The sequence below is a fragment of the Hoplias malabaricus genome, chromosome 9 (genome assembly GCF_029633855.1).
Source record: "Hoplias malabaricus isolate fHopMal1 chromosome 9, fHopMal1.hap1, whole genome shotgun sequence".
In the NCBI taxonomy this organism is placed as follows: Eukaryota; Metazoa; Chordata; class Actinopteri; order Characiformes; family Erythrinidae; genus Hoplias; species Hoplias malabaricus.
Window position 1 is genome coordinate 11897950 of NC_089808.1, and position 17789 is coordinate 11915738.

The 17789-nt window shown below is 37.9% G+C and overlaps 1 protein-coding gene across 1 annotated transcript in view; it reads right to left on the minus strand.

The window, feature by feature from the left end:
• Positions 1-13657: 13657 nt before the first annotated feature.
• Positions 13658-17789, minus strand: part of ptprn2 (protein tyrosine phosphatase receptor type N2) — a 290779-nt gene continuing 286647 nt past the window's right edge. Inside the window, exon 24 of the mRNA XM_066680912.1 lies at positions 13658-16058. Coding sequence (XP_066537009.1) covers positions 15987-16058 — 72 coding nt within the window. The 3' untranslated portion in view covers positions 13658-15986. The remainder of the gene's footprint in view (positions 16059-17789) is intronic.

Sequence of the window (17789 nt, forward strand, 5' to 3'; positions counted from 1 at the left end):
TCTTTTACTTTTAACAGAATTCTTGGTTTTATATCATTTTCAATATTGCATTGAAGTGTTTTCTCAATTAATGTCCAGTATGTGTTATGAAAATACCTGATTTTAGGAATCTCCAGTGGTGTCAACCAATACTAACTGCTAACCTAGAATTATAGATTAAGAAATATGTCTTTTTTTGTAAACCCTTCATCCTGACAAGTGTGGCAATGGGTCCAGAGCCTTTGGGTGCAAGGCAGAAACACTAGTCCAATGGCATCACACACTCACACATTCACCCACACAAGGCCCTGGAGCTATGTGGCAGTTAAATACAACCATGCTAACAATTTATTTAATTTTTTAATCTCCTCACTCAGTAAATCCATGTCTATTCAGCACAAAATAGATACATAGAGACATCTTTTTACCCATTAAGTCAGAGAGATGCACTTTATGGCAAAATGTTTGCTGCTGCAACACCATACCTCACTGTGAAGGCCTTACTCTAAATGTTTGACATTTCTGTAAGTATTTGACTGCACTCAGCTACAAGGGCATTATTGAAGTTACATATTGATTTAGATCTGACTGAAAAGTGCCCATTTCAAATGTACTAGCTGAAGCTCAATCACTTCAGAGCATGCAGTTCCACTATTGCCCACCCTATAGGCATCATACTCCTCGGGCTCCTCATACTGTTTGGAATTTAGCATGGTGACAAAATTTTATATCACAATTATAATAGCCAAAATGGTCACAGTTACAAGTAGGGGTTGGTGGTAATACTGTATGTGGATGGTATCTCAAAATTACAACATCTGAGGTACTTTAAATATCTGTTTTGCGTCTGATTAATTTAAGTGCAAGGCCGGAGTTCATTCATGTGCATTAAAGAGAGCCACAGGGAGGGGGCCCTCTGGGAGGTCACTGACTGCAGATGTCAGTCTGAAAACGGGTGGGGAAAGAACATAAGCCCAGGAGTCCACCGCAGTTGTGAGTTTATCGCTGATTTTGGGTTAACCTTTTGGAGTCCGCGTTCCTGCTGGCGGGATAAATCATAACTTGCACCAAAACACTTACACAACTCAGTGAGTTTTTGTCCTAGAAACATAACAAACATGCCCCAAGAAACCCTAAAGAGCCTACTTTTCAAATATATGGAGGTTGGAATAAAATGTATTTTTACCTGTTTTTTACAGAACAATAAGTAACAAGAGGCACGTCTCTCTCTGAGACTTAGACTGCAACCCTTGATGGCCCACACATTCATATACATATGATAATATCATGATAATCCAGCTCTTGCTGGAGGATTACGATGTGTGAAAACATTCATTTTAGTCATGTGTGGAGCTGCAAGATGGCACAGTCACGCATTTAAGCTGCCTGAGGAGGAATGGCTTCATTTTGTAATGAGTAAGTGAACTATATTTTACTCATTTTTCTATAGCACGTTTGGTGCTGTTAGCTTCGACTAGTTCAGCAGTGTATTCTAGTGAAGGAATTTGTAAAGCTGACAATAAATGTTTTGTTCATTTGCAGAGGCACAGAGTTCAGCTAAAAGAGGGGGGAAATGGCTTGTAGTAAAATTTGGGGGCTCTCTGCTAAATAAATAAATATCATTCTTTACAAACAAATTATTCAGTTGACCTCACTGATGTGGTAGGGGCTAATGGGCCAATATTTTTCACAATGTGTTTTTTCAGCACCTTTGAAAATAGGTTTTTGGGAAGTCCATACTGACTGACTGACTGTCTCCTAAAGTTGAAACTCACATGCACAAGTAGGAACTGTTAAGGTGGCACCACTACAGCATCTGTTGTTAGTTCAGCCATAATTCACATTCCAGTTCATGAACTAAATTCGGAACCATCCGGCGGTGACCAAACATCCTCTTTTCCCCGGACTTTTAAAATTGTTAAAAATGTCTCATTTCTTGGTAAGCCCTAAGTCCTTCATTAAATTGTTCACTCTGATGAAATTTTTTAAAGGTGAGCAGAAGGCATGAGGGTTGAAGTGTTCAAGGGTTCAGAGGGTTGAGAGCTGAATTGGGACAAACTTGCACCACTTCAGTGCTGTAGGTCCACCATCCACTGCGGAGCAGCTCTGTGTTTTACTGGAGCCTCTAACAGAAATGTGTTAAACGTTGTTGAGGTAATATTTATCATAGTGTCTTCTTCATGTTTGGAGAATGTTTCTGTGGCACAGCCTTTTGTTTTCTACTATATATTTAACAAACAGAAAGTCATCTCGTCTGTCCCTATAACGACACAAATACACAGACACATCTCACCATTACTGATTTTCTGATGAAATAAATTTAATTACAATTAAATAAATTACATCTGCACAGCTATTTGTTTAACTTTACATGAAAACAGGCAAAATCTCCGGATTATTAAAGCCAGAACACCAGAGCGAGGTGTGACTCAAACTGGGCTGCGAATTTGTTACAGCACCATTTTATCAGTTGGACCCTTATAGAAATGTAAGTCAGTAATAATAATCTTGTTCACAGCGATGCCATGTTCCTTTATCGAGTATAGATGAGTTGGCTGATAAAATGTTAAGGTGCTTGGTTTTAGAAATGTTCAAAAACTTAAATATTAAAATGTTATCTTGTTTTCTGGTAAACAAGTTGCTTTAATGTCATCTCAACACAGTGCTTTAGTTGGTATGAACAGAAAAAAAAAAGGCTTTCCATGATCTTAAACACACTGTAAGCAAATGACAAGATAAACAATTTTTATAGTTTATTATTTGTTATTATTGCAAACAAAGACATTGATATGAAGCACCAAAGTTTCTCCAGACCTTCCAATGACAAAGGTATGTATTTTGGGCATTTCCTGTTTTTGAAATGCCAGAACCTTACACCTCTGTGACAATGGCTAATGGCGGTTCGGCAAAATTAGGCTTGCCTAATTTCTCTTTTAATTTTTCCAAACCTCAATGATCATTTACATTGAAACTGTAATATCAGGAATTTTACTGTGGTTTACCACGAAACCAGTAACCGTTACATGTCTAATGTGCACCTTTAGACATTGTATTCATAAGACATTTGCAAATCAGCAGGTAAATATCTACATGGACACTTTTCCCCTCTCTACCATCCCATTCAGTTTCAATAAGTTCACCACTGTTCCTGTTTTCAAGAAACCAAGAGATATTGGCTTCAGCAACCACACAGCACTGACATCAGATCATTACACAATGCTTTGAGCAGTTAGAGTTCTGCCCTGAGCTCTTTACAGTTCATAAACTGCCAGAACAGATCACCAGAGGATGCCTTTAGCACTTCTCTTCACTGTGCACTGCCACACCTGGACAAAAAGGAACATTTCAAAATGCTGTTTGTTAACTACAGCTCAGCTTTTAACACCATAGTGCTTTTTAAAGCATAACATTAAGCTCCAGGACATGGGACTGGATATTCCTTCTCATAATTGAATCTGGAAATTCCTGATGGGATGCCTGCAGGAGGTAAGAGTGGGCAATAACATATCTACCCTGACTGGGGTTCCCACTCCCTCAACAACCCAGAGTTTTCTTATTCTTTGAGATTTGGGACTGTGTTTTGTGGAAAAATTGCAATAGCAGATGGTTAATATTAAAAGCAGAAACAGACAAAAAAGCACAATAGCACCACCCATGTGGAGCCGTTCTAATGTGACAAGGTGGTGCAGTTCATAATATTGAGTTGAGTTGAATCTAGTTCCATTTGTTGCTTCATATCTAAAAAGCAAGTCTTTTAACATTAATAACCTTATAACCCCTATAACCCTAAATTTCATGTCTACAATGTAAATAGTCTACTAAACACTAAAACATTTGTACATTTGAAGACACTTGAGTTCATCATAATTTGTAGCTACTCTGTGTTCACTACATGAGCCCCCATCCACTGGTGGTGCTGTTTCACTGCATACACTTACAATCTGTTATTTACTCAAAGAAGTGATTTAATGACAGCCAAGTTTTCTGTTAAGGATAAACATCCAGAACTCTGCTTTCCTGCAGTTAAATCTTCAGGATACATTTAGATTGGGATTTATTAAAACCTAGATTTCTTCTCAATTATAGGGGATGTTTACGATTGTGGGGAAATGTTGTTCTCTCTGGCTTAAATGCAGAAGCTTCACATCTTTTTAAGGTAGAAGTATATGTTTGAGGGAAAAAAAATGACTGTTGTTTGTACATGGCTGAAGTTTAATTTATCTGTAAGTTTTTATTCACTGTTTGAATTACCACAGACACTCATTGGTAGTTTATTTTATAGCATGTTCAGCTATTAACTGCAAATGGTGAAGAAAAAAGTATTTTTAGATTAACATTGTGAACGTCACCTTTAAGTCAATGGCAAAGTCAGTGCCTGTGTCAGCTTAGTCAGTGATGGGGAGGGCCACCCTACCCACCTAGACAAAGAGAGAATGAGGCCAACTGGACTCCTCACCTTGGATATTATCTAAAATTTTGACCATAAGCACAAATCCATTAGATTTATTCATGAAATTTTAGAACTCTTAGAAAGTGGAAGTGAATGCCTGGTGGATGAAACATCTCTCTGAACCTCAGAAAGACTAAAAGAATGCTTGTGGTCAATAGAATACATCATGGACTGAAGTGGAGAGTTCCCAAGAGTCTACATAATTTGGTCTGAACTAATTACACCATTGCAAGACATCACTTGTTGTTCCTTTGAGAAGACAAATGTATGCTGTCTTAAATTTCAGCTATTCTTTTTGCAGGTGTTCTGTTAGGAGGCTCCTAACAGGCTGAATATTGCTGCCTTAATTGACAGCAAATATGTGCTGGAGTTAGCATCACTAATTAACAGATGTAAGCTCCCATGCATATAAGGTATCCACTAGGTAAAACCCTGAAGAAGATTAGGATTATAGTCAAAGAGTCCAGACCTATCATTTAACTGTTAACTTTTTCAGTGTCTGGCAAACAACGCTGAATCATTCAGTCCCAAGTTAACGAACCAGGCAAAGGTTTTTGGCCCGAGGCAATAAAACCAAGTAATGGCTGAGCTGTAGTCACCAACAACATATCTCATCATTAATTTTATAAGGCCATTATTCTATGTTTTCAATGATCTTTCATACTGTGAAACATACCATGGTCTCCACAATCCTTGAGAAGCAGGATCCTGGCATACGCTGTGCTCCATCAAAATGCAACATTGTTGTGTTCATGTGTACTTGTGATTTGGAAGTGTTGTTTAGTTTATAGTTTATTTTGTATAATGAGGTGTGGGGTTTATGGTTTGTTGTGTCTGAGTGGGTTTCCTCCGGGGTGCTCCGGTTTCCTCCCACAGTCCAAAAATACACGCTGGGAGGTGGATTGGCGACTCAAAAAGTGTCCGTGAGTGTGTGAGTAGTAAATGGTTAGGAAACATCCTCAGAAATGTTTAAAAATAATTTTTTATTAAAATTGTGGATGTTGCCTTTATGTTGAATAATACATCTGAAAATAAAGTCTATATTGCCCACATGTGAAACAGGAATAGAGCAACATCCTCAACACTTGTCATACTTTTAAATGTTCAGAGGTTTCTCCGCTGTCCAAAATGCCTCCAGATAATTTTAGATAGAGTTTTGGCTGAGCCAGTGACAAAGCTCCTGAGCCAGATTGGACCAACTCTCTTAGTTTGTTTCCTTTTTACCAAGCAACTGCCAAATATTTTCCAAGGTGTAGTCACCTTGCAAATGAGGAATTGTTTTCTGAAAATTATTTTAAAAAAAGTTATTTGATTTAAAGTTTTGAAAATTTAATTTCAATGTTTGAGCAATAAAAACATCTCGGTGTATTGGATTTTAACTGGCATTTTCCATATTTCAGTGGGCTACTGAAACAATATTAATAATGTGAATGTTGCAAAGTGCTCTTCTGGCTTTTTTATTAACCTTGTTACTGACTTTTCAGACGTTAAATGAAGCAAAGATAACCATAAATGTCTTCTAAAGTTAAACCCTAAATACTTTAAAGGGACACGTCATTCACTGTGAAATCAATTTACAACTGTGAAAGCATCACTCATTCCTACAAAGCTTCTGTAAGCCATTCCTTGTCCAGAATCACAAATCACATTCAAGCACACTCTTGTCTTGACTGCTAATGATGGCAGTCGTAACAGTCGGTCAACAAATACTTTCTGGCCTGAGCCATTACTGAGGTATGTTGTATTTAAAAGAGTTTAGAGGGGCTAAGGTCACATGTTTGTTAAATGATTTTTAAGGATTTTGGAGTAAAAACAAACCACTTTCTAAATACAGCGCTTGTCTTTGTCTTTGTTTTAACAGAGAAAGTCTCAGGACAGTTGTGTGCGAGCTCGGGGAACGGGGAGGTGATTATGAGCAGGAGCGCTGGATTGTGACTGAGTTTTAAGTGCTATTGAGAGGGCTCTCCTCTTAAAGACCTGAGCTACTGGGCTGGCAATTGTCGGGGGGACTGGGGTATAATATGGAGGATAATTGGGTTTCTCAGCGCCATTCTTTATGTGGCTCTGATTGAGCTGAGCTCTTGAGCGCACTAATCGTAAGTTTTTTCGACTCGGCCCCGTGAAAGAACTGTGAACCCGAGATTCACTTTCTTCCCATGCTTTTTTATGTAGTTCTCTTATCAGCTGCATATTAAGCAGGCAGTGCTCCACAAGCTTAACCAAACTGGACCTTTGTGGTGCAGATGCTATTGCTATCCAGAATCTAAATTCGGAACTACTTTAGTCCTTCAAGAATGTGCACGGCTAAATGGAAAACTGTAGGGGCCGTGAAACAAAGCCTTGTGGGACACCACATTGCAGGCTTTTATGACAGTAAACCTCTACAATTGCACTGACAAAATCCTAGTGGTGCTTTAACACCATATAAATATATGGAAGTAACAAACTAAATGGGTACACTTGGTGCATAGATTCCTTCTGAATTAAATGCCATTTTTAGGTAGTATGTTCCCATTTGCCACAGTAACAGCCTCTAATTTTCTTTGAAGGCTTTTCACTAGATGTTAAACATGTTAGGTTAGATTAGTTCTGGGTATAACCCATCCCAAATGAGGCTCCATCACATCAGAACACAGTACTGTGGAGCACTGGAACGATACGGTCATGTGCAGCTTCTCCAGAGCAGTACAGTTCATACAGGGGTTGGACAATGAAACTGAAACACCTGGTTTTAGACCACAATAATTTATTAGTATGGTGTAGGGCCTCCTTTTGCGGCCAATACAGCGTCAATTCATCTTGGGAATGACATATACAAGTCCTGCACAGTGGTCAGAGGGATTTTAAGCCATTCTTCTTGCAGGATAGTGGCCAGGTCACTGCGTGATGCTGGTGGAGGAAAACGTTTCCTGACTCGCTCCTCCAAAACACCCCAAAGTGGCTCAATAATATTTCGATCTGGTGACTGTGCAGGCCATGGGAGATGTTCAACTTCACTTTCATGTTCGTCAAACCAATCTTTCACCAGTTTTGCTGTGTGTATTGGTGCATTGTCATCCTGATACACTGCACCACCTTCAGGATACAATGTTTGAACCATTGGCTGCGGTCTTACTGGTGCAATGTGCAATTAATAAAGATTGGCCACCAGGCTGGTCCAATTTAGCCATGAAACCTCCCACACTAAAATGACAGGTGTTTCAGTTTTATTGTCCAACCCCTGTATTTTCCTATTGAGATTATAGATGGAATTGTTCAAAACAGAGTAACTTTTATATTCTGTAAAAATTTCATATTTAATTTGTTTTAAGAATCAGATCCCAATTTTTTATGCAGTGACAAATTGTGCTTTTGTCATTTAAAATTTCTAGATTATTAACATATCACATATTTTTTAGTTATTGCATTTTATATTAAAAAAAAAAATATGGACCACATATTTTCATTGTCCAAAACAAAGAAAGAAAAAAATGAAGATTAGACATTTATTTTTTTCCCTCATTGTTTCAGCAGAGCAGAAGCTTGGATTGGGACAACAGGCAGTAGAGCGATGCAATGTCATGAGAGGAAGCAGCAAGGACAGTCTCAGCAGATGAAAAATTACGAAAAGTATGATAGTGAAACTAAGTTAATTAAAACAAAATCAGCTTGCGTTAAACCAGTCATCGCTGAAGCAATAATTGATTGTGTTAGCTGTATCGAATGATGGCAGAAAATAGGAATCCTCCCAAATGGGAGAGGACAGAATATCACAGGCCTGTGTGATATGCTAGGTACTGCAGGAAGCAATTACCATTGATAATTTTTTTTCTAATAAACTTGTATCCTTCAGATGATAACCAATTAAACATGCGTAATTATGCTTCCCATATAGTTATTCATAAGTCGATTAGCATGTCTGCCTTACTTGAGATTAGCTGCATACTGATGAGGCACAGGTTAAGCGGGAGATCTGCTGTTACATATGCAAATGTCATGCAAATAAGCATGCAAAAATAGCAGGGAGGCTACGTCATTAATGGCATTGCTAATAGGTCATTTGCATGCTGTTTACTCTGATTGTGCTGAAGAAAGAAGTCCCCAAAAACATACAGCTCCACAAAGACAAGGACCGTAACAGCAACTGTGACACAGAGAGAAAAAAAATTACTGTCCTGCCAAATTGCAAATGAATTGCAAATGGAGACTTTAAAGTACATGGATTGATATGTATGTACTGTGTTATATTTCTGCATATATTTGCCTGAAAAGCAAGATCATATTTTCTTGCCATTCTAGATTAAACATTGACAATGACCACTGTTGAAAAAAATCTTGTGACCCCAATTCTCTCTCTCTCTCTCTCTCTCTCTCTCTCTCTCTCTCTCTCTCTCTCTCTCTCTCTCTCTCTCTCTCTCTCTCTTTCTTTCTCTCTCTTTTCCTTCCTCCACCCCACCCAACCTCAGCTCTTGGCATTTTGTCACAAAACAATACAACTACACTAGCTATGCATTCTAAAGAGTATTGGCTATTTTAATATTGAAATGTGTGTGAGGTGTTTTGTGTGTTCTCCCTGTGTCTGTGTGGTTAGGGTTAGAGTTGAGTAAAATTACAGATACTCAGAGTAAAATATTACTCCAGTCCTCATTGTAGATCTCTACTCGAGTAAAAGCACAAAAGTATTTACCTTCAAATGTACTTAAGTCTCAAAAGTAAAAGTACCATGACGTATTATGGCTCTAATGTCCTATTATCATCATTTTTGCACTCCTGGGGCTCCCAGTAGTTCAATTAACTTTTACAGCACTGTACAGAAGTTACAGGGAGGGCACAGGTGGTCTCCTACCCACCTCTAAAAGTTACATAGTGCCGATTCTTCAGTGCTGAGCTGAGAGTAGCAATGTCAGAGGTTCTGTTCTGCCTATTACAGGTCAGTGAAGCATCACAATGATTTTGAAGCTGTAATTTTAAAGTAAAAATATTATGTAGTGTTTCTTTAAGCTCTCTGTTTTGTCTACATAGTTGCAGAGTATTGTTTGAGCTATTTCTGCAATTCTGAAACACCTGTTTCTTAAACAGGCTTTTCTCGTTTTTACCTTTTGGACTTCCTGCACATTTGAATGGAAGTTGTTGGTAGTTTTAATCTGATGTTCACGTCTTTTAGCTCAGATGGCCTAACCAATGAGAGCTCACTCGGTTGTATTTACCTTGTTTACATTCCCAAAGGAAAATTTTACTGCTCAAATATGTCTCTGTAATGGCTCAGGAGACATAGTGGTCAGTCTCTTAAAGTTCCTTAGGAGAAAAAAAATGAGCCATAAATGAGAGATAAAGGAGAGTGTAGGGTTTATTTCATCGGCTAAATCTGAGCACAGTTTGTGACTTTATCGAGATCTCTGCTAAAACACCAGAGATACCCATGAGATCACAGAGGTCTGTGAGACCTCCTCAGGAGACACATTTGAGCTGCAGGAGACTTATGCTATAGTCTGCTTTGTTTTTCCATCTGATCTTGTTTTTGTCTAAGAGAAACTACTGAGACATTAAGGAGATCTACTTTTTTATTTTTCTTTCCTCTTTTTTCTATATATTTATTTGAAATGTTTTGTTTGCAAGCACAAATTAGTTCTGCTAGATAGCTGACATCTGCTATTGGTTAGCAGTGGCTCGTAGACAGAAGCAAAGAAGGTCTGATTCAAATAAACACATAAATAAATAAATTACTGTTTTCAAAACGGTCTTATTCTGTTTTGTTATTATTCTACACTCAAAATGTAAAATACTCCTCCTCCTACAGTTTTTGAGCTAGAGCTATGAACCTTCACCTATGCCAACTTAGGCTGCTCATGATTTTTGGAAAAATCTGACTTGCGGATTTCGCAATACAAACTTCCAAAGTGGGAATTTTCCCCATAGGAATACATTGGCCAAAATGTCAACCTTTTCTAACTCCGTCAATTTTCAAGCTACATCCATGAGATTTCACATGGTGAGATCTGAACACACTGGGACACGTCACGTCACGTTTCAGACCAATCACACTTTTCCCTCTTGTTTTATCTCTTCTTAAATATCCTTCCATTCATTTGAATGTGGAAGGCTAGAGTGGGAGATAATCAACTCTAACTCAGCTGTCTTTCTGAATAGGCCTTTTTCTGCTAAACATTTTCTTCTAAAATCCTCATACTTTCACTTAGAAACTTAATTTGAACTTTAAATGGTAGGAAAATTTCCCCTTTCTAACACCTATAAATGAAATCACTTCATGGTAGTTTTTGAGTTATTTTTTTATGTGGAATTTTTTAAAGGTGGCCTGCAAAATATAATGGGAGACTTTTTAATGTGGCATCTTTTTTAATGTGTCTGTTTCTACGAAGTGGCCATTTACCTAAAGAGGAAGTCTAAATAAAATGGCAGATTTTTTAAAAGTAGTGTTTAAGATATTTTGTCAGGTTTTTTAAGGGTTTAAGGGTTATTTGAAGTGGACATTTATTTAATGTTGAAATCTAAATAAGCAGATTTTTTGGTTGGAAATTTTTTTTAAATGTGCTGGGTTTTTTAATATATTGGCAGTCTTTTTATAGTTTTAAGGTTCATTTCAAAAGGTCATTTATTTGATGTAGATTTTTTGTTAAGTTGGCAGTCAAAATATATTGGGAGTCTTGTTAAACTGGCGGTATTTTAAAGGTAGTATTGTATTCGTTGTTCTACAAAATTAACCTCATAGCAATTAAGCAGTATATAAGTTAGCAATACATGACATTCCTCCTCTAGTTTCTATTTCCCGCTTTAGTTCTTCTTCTTCTTTTTATTATTATTATTAATATTATTATTATTATTATTATTATTAGGATCATTTAGTTGTCTTTTTAAAAACTATTTTTTGGGGTTTTTTTGGTTTCTTTTTTTTTGCTCCTGGGGCTCCCCCTGTACTGAAATCAATAGAGGTGGGGATGGGGAGGGTTGGATTCATGCCCTCCTCCAAAAGTTACATAGTGCAGTTTCTGTAGGGCTTAGTCCAGAGTGGCAACGACAGAGTAAACCTCCCTCCTTTTAAAATTTTCCATATAAACATCTACTTTGATTCTCCTTGTCTTCTTAGGGCAGAGGATTGTGTTTCATATATTTTGCCTTAAGACACAATGCAAATCATTCTTCCTCAACACAGTACATAACTAGACTCACAGGTTGTGAGGTGCTAGTCCCATTCCAGTCATAATTTGTAGGTGATGATATCTTCTCAAGGAACAGCCATGCCTCAGGAAACTAGACCTTTCATTTGGTGAAATAGCTCTTTGTTTAAAATAAATAAAGAATATAAATTGAAGAATAAAAAAAGATCCTCAATAAAGACAAGATGGGGCCAAATTTTCCTGATTTCTCCCGTCATGCTTGGTTAGTGCGACCAATCAGACAAACTCTCCTCATCGCCACACTGATATTGCACTGGTTCCAGTCATCACAGCGGAGATCCTGATGTCTGAGACATGTTGAGGCAGGCTTCTATCTGGATGCAGGCTGTGGCAACTTACCACTCACTGACATGATATAAGGAAAAATATACAACTCCAATTCTGCTGCAAAGTGGCAATTTGGTTTGGGATTCGAGTGAAATCTCATAGCTGGAGAAGATAATGATGTCCACAAGAAATTGTGGGACTTTGACTATTCAATGAAACAAAACAACATCCAGAGACATGAGGTGATTCCCTAATCAAAAATGTTTAGAAATTGAAGGCAGCTGCTAGTGACTAGCGCCTGTCTCAACTCATTTAATCAGAGGGAGAAATCTGGAATGTGGACATGTCTTCAATGTGTCTCCAAGGACACACACACATATATATATATATATATATATATATATATATATATATATATATATATATATATATATATATATATATGGAAGTATACTATAACAGAATTTTGGGAGTTGGGCCACGCCCACGCTCTTCCCCCCAGACATTTTTAAACCTTTCAACCTCATGTAATTTCTGTGACAATCAAGTCGCTCCCACCTCCTCCCTCTTTTAAATTTAAACTCCTACGTTGGGGGGTTCTACACATGCTCAAAACCGCTCCGAACTCCATCCCAAATTCGCCCCACCCCCATTCCAAACTATAGGGTGTGGCCAGCAAAAAAAAAAAATAATTATATATATATATATATATATATATATGGAAAAACCCTGTTCATATTTACTATACTAGTCTGTTTCATTTATAATGTGATGTTTGTTGTTTGTTAGTGTGTGTTGTGTCTACAAGAGTGGATCAGACACAGACTGAACACAGACTGGACTGAAAATACTCCACTAACCAAACATTTCCATTCCGTGTAAATGTTATCGTTAATCTTGTATAGAATTATCTATTGTGATTCTAAAAGTCAGTCAGGTTTATAGTCATTTCTTGTCACCACAGATTGTTGAGGGAAAAAACGAATTTAGTTTCTCCCAGACAGTGTTTAAAGGCAACATCTACGATTGTGGGGAAACGATGTTCTCTCGTTTGTTTATGTTCAGAAATATCCCCTCTTTTAAGATGGAACGGTATGTTTGAGTAACCAAAGGCTGTTGTTTTTATGTGGATGAAGTAAGTTTGTATTAACAGAATTACTACAGAACTCATTTGTAACTTGAGTTGCTTAGTTGTGTAGCACTTTTGGCCTTTCGGTTTACTTTCATGCAGTTATCGGTCTCCTGAATTGGTCATCAGTTCCACCTTAAGTAATCTGAAACAGCAAACACAAATCAATATTACCCATCTGTGAAGCAGGAATACAGAAATATGTCTGTTCATGCTTTTCAGTGTATGGAGTTCTCTCCATTGTCTGAAGAACTCCAGAGAGTGAACAGAGAAAGCCTAGTATGCCAGACTGAGACACTTTATTTGACCTATTCACATACACTGGGATTTCGTAAACACATTAGACCAGCAACAGACTGGAGATCTAGCAGAAGTTGAAGAAAAAAAAAAAGTGTTTTAAGTTAAAATTGTGAATGTCACCTTTAAGCCTCTACTGCGTCAAAGGTGCAAAACAGCTATTAATACTTTTGATTTTCCTTGATTAAAATCCTGGTCGTCATGTCACCTCTTCAGAATCCTCCACCTGACTGTCCCTGAGTTATTTGCTCTAAGACCTCTCCTTGAGAGTGATTTTTTTTAAGTAGACTTGAGACAGTCTTGAAGGAATGAATAAAGAACACAAAAACATATTTGATATTTCCACACACCATTTTCATCATTTTGAACTTTATTATTTTATTTTTTATACTATCCACACAAAAATATTATGTACAATTTGGCAAACACAGATATTGTTTTTCAGTTCTTTTCTGTACGATCTGCATGTAAGTCCGTCAAGTCGTATTACAATATCTGTATATAATATAATAATTGAAGGTCTAACACAAGACAGTTATAATAATATCTTAAGTTTTTCTATCATCACAATGATATTGCTCATCAACTTTTCATTAGATGTAATCACATCATCGCAGCAGTCTGTATGATACAGCACAGAAAAGAACAAATCTACCTTACACAGATACGGATAGACTTTCATAGAAATACTGTAAATATGAGCTGGAAAATACATTCTGATTTCATACACAGAGTTTCTTGAGAAACAGTAAATTATAAAAGATGAACCAGTTCTATTTCAGGATCTATATTTCAGTTCTATTATATTTCAGGACTCATAAAGCTGTAAATATATGGGGATAAGTTCATTTTGTCTTATGTGTCCAAAAAAGTGGATCATGAACTCTACTGCCCATTAGTTCGCAGGCGAAGGCCAGTCCCTCACATCAATCTGCTTGTATTTCCTCTAGTAAAGAGCTGACCACATCAAAAACAACAATCAACACCTGGAAAAGTATTTAAATTGGATTCTAGATCATTGGATTTTGACTTATTTAATTGATTGAATTTGGTAAATACACTTGGTAAATGTTAGGGGGGGAAAAACTGTTGACTCCTCTTCTAAAGAGTGATTGATTTTAATAGATTAAAGGTGCTCCCATTGGTGGCACAGGAACCTAAGTGCGCTTCTGTGTCTCTCCAATCACAGCACTGTCCTGCTATTACGTGAGCACACAATGAGCACAGAAAAATAAGTGCACCTGACTATAACCAGTTGTTGTGAACAGGGCTATTTATACATTCTTTCCCACTCTCATTGCTCCCTAACAGCTCAACTCTAAATTTCCCACAAAGAAATCCAACAGTGACCTAGTTGAGTCACAAAATCTGACCTGTTTCTTTTATGCTGACTGAATGACCACTAAGTGGTCTAAATGAATGGGTTAAATAATGTCTGATATAAATGCTTATCATATTTATTTGCATGTATTATCTTTTTAAAAACTGGTTCAATTCTTATAAACGTCACTGTGTTTCACAGAAACTTTGTGGACTACAGTCGAGTGCTTCCAACCTCTACATATACAACAATCAAACAAAATCTTTGTTTCTAAACTCATTTTCCATTTTATCAGCTCCATTGACCATACAGGAGCACTTTGTAGATCTGCATACTTTGCCCCATTTCTTCTTGATCAGGTGTTTGATGATCAGGTCTCCAAAGGACACCACAGAGCAGGTATGATTTGGTTGGGGGAGCATTCCCAGCACTGGAGTGACATTGGCGAGGTGGTGGTGTTTTAGTGTGTGTTTTGCTGGTACAAGTGGATCAGACACAGAACTGCTGCTCAAGATTTTGCAACTTTTGGTGTCCAAGCTGGCCTAAGAATAGCCCACGACCAAAAATATCCAGCCAACACCATCCTGTGTCCATTGATCAAGGACTAGAAGACGACTAACACAAACTGTGCTACTTTTTGACTTTACATCTACATGGAAAACCAATGAGGTAGGTGTGTCTAATAGAGTGGACAGTGAGTGGACACAGTGTTTAAAACTCCAGCAGTAGTGCTGTGTCTGAATCACTAGTGCCAGCACAACACAAATAAACACACCACCAAAATGTCAATGCCACTGCAGCACTGAGAATGATCCACCACCCAAATCATAACCTGCTCTATGGTAGTCCTGCCCACTGAATACCATGGTGAATGGGGGGGGGGGGGGGGGGGCAAATAACGTGGAATACAGTCTTTAATCGCAGAACTACACAGTGCAAATACAGAGCTGATACAATAACAATGAGTGTAGACAGGTCATTTTATTGTTAGGTCTGATCAGTGTAGATCAGATATCATACACACAGCTATTGTATATAATATATGTATATATTGCCACCCACGCTGCATTGTCAAGTAAGTTTTTAAACAAAATTAAACAATTCTAAACAGTCGTTTAAATGTATATAATCAATATCATATACACAATCTGAAATGAGATGTCATATTTAGTACATTGTATTATGAATGTATATTCAAAAAAATATTCAGAGCTTATAATCCCAGCACTACCACCATGTTCTGTTATGACTTCTATCAGTTTAAATTATAGTTCAAAGATAGCAACAAGTCACTGACTCACAGAAAAATGGCACTGGAAAAGATAGATATGGGGCGAGAGAGAGAGTGTGTGTGTGCATGTGTTAAAGTCTTCATTGTGGCAGTGCCTTCAGAATGGCATTCACCTCCTCTGCCACAGCAGTCAATGCGAACTCAAACTGTTCCTAAAGAGAGGAGAACACAGAGAGGCAGGGTAAGGATTGTTAGACAACACCACGGTTCTGCTGTAATTGTTAGATCATTTCTCCCACGTCAATTGTTTTGAGTTCTCTCTTCTAGGACTGTGTCACTTAACCAGTTCAGGGTCGCGGTGGGTCCAGAGCCTACCCGTAATCACTGGGCACAAGGCAGGAACACACCCTGGAGGGGATGGCAATCCTTCGCACACTTAGGGACACATTTCAGTCACCAATCCACCTACCAACGTGTGTTTTAGGACCGTGGGAGGAAACAGGAGCACCTGGAGGAAACCCACGCGGACACAGGGAGAACACACCAAGGTCCCTTGAGCTGTGTGACTGCGACACTACCTGTTGCACCACCATGTGAAAATACCCTGAAATATCATGTTATTATTTTAGGGCCATATCCCCCAACCCTGCTCTCTTCTTCAATCCCAATCACACTTGGTTTTGCCTCACGTTTACTGCATCTGGTGGAAACAAAAAGAAAATGGTGGTTGCCTTGCATGTGCCTCAAGCTCTAGCTCAGAGTTTGACTCGTGGAACTATCAAGGAGAGTGTGTCTGTGGCCGTGAACTTACTCATGGGGAATTAGCAGTGGCTGGCGGGACCTTGGACCAGTTTTGGCTATGCCACTTCGAGTGGGCTTTAATTTATTAAGCAAGAATAAATTTATGGTACCTTAATTTATAGTAAAAAAATAAATAGTAAAATATATAGTAAAAAAACAGCAGTTGGCTAAATTAACCAGATAATTAATAATAAATATGCTGGCTACTGCTGAGTTCTGGAGCTCATTGGAAGGTTGTATATACCAGGTGGTTACGTAGTAAATAGATATCATTGCATTCTGGAGCTTGGTTGAAGATCCGCCCACTCACTGTACACAACATGTCCCCAAGTGCTTTATCATTAAATACCAACTAAATGCTTTTTGAGTAATAACAAATCTGATCATAGTATTTGACTTTGATCTACAGAAAACACACATAATGAGAACATGCCTATTTGCCATTTTCTCCAGGGAAAGAGGTAAAAGGTTGCAATATACATTACATCTTATAAACTCATGTATCATCTAGGCTCCCGAGTTCATCACTGGTAAATAAGACTTTTTCCGCCATTCGGATGTTATTTACAAGTAGCAAAAAATTGGCATTTCCCAGTTTCCGACATCAATCGAATGCAGCATTAGTCCGTTTCATACTACACATACAAACCAGCAAACTTTAATCAATAATTATTAATAAAGAAGTATATTTTATAACCAAATGTAAAGACTAAAGCCTCAGCTCCAGTGGGTGAACATGCTGCTGCCGTGGTCAGTGCTGATATTTGTGACTGTAAACATGCACTATGTTGCATATTATGAAAATAACATGAATAGTAATTATATTAGACAAAACTGTTCACAAGTCCCAAATCTGAAGTCAAGGCTTAAGTGCGACTTGAGTTCGAATCTCAAGCTTGAGTCCCCATCTGTGCCATAAATTAGGTCTAAAAAGTAAAAATAATTATCAACAGAGAGATCAAATGTGCCACTAACCAATCACAGCACCCTCTTCTCACAGCCACCAATCATAGAGCAGCCATCCTTGAAATGTGCACTTAGATTATTTTGTTTAAGGTTGAGCAAACGGGGTGCTCTTTCAAGTGATCAACAGGTCTGAGATCAGAATTGGGACACGCTTCGCCTCGTCCCTCTCTTTACAT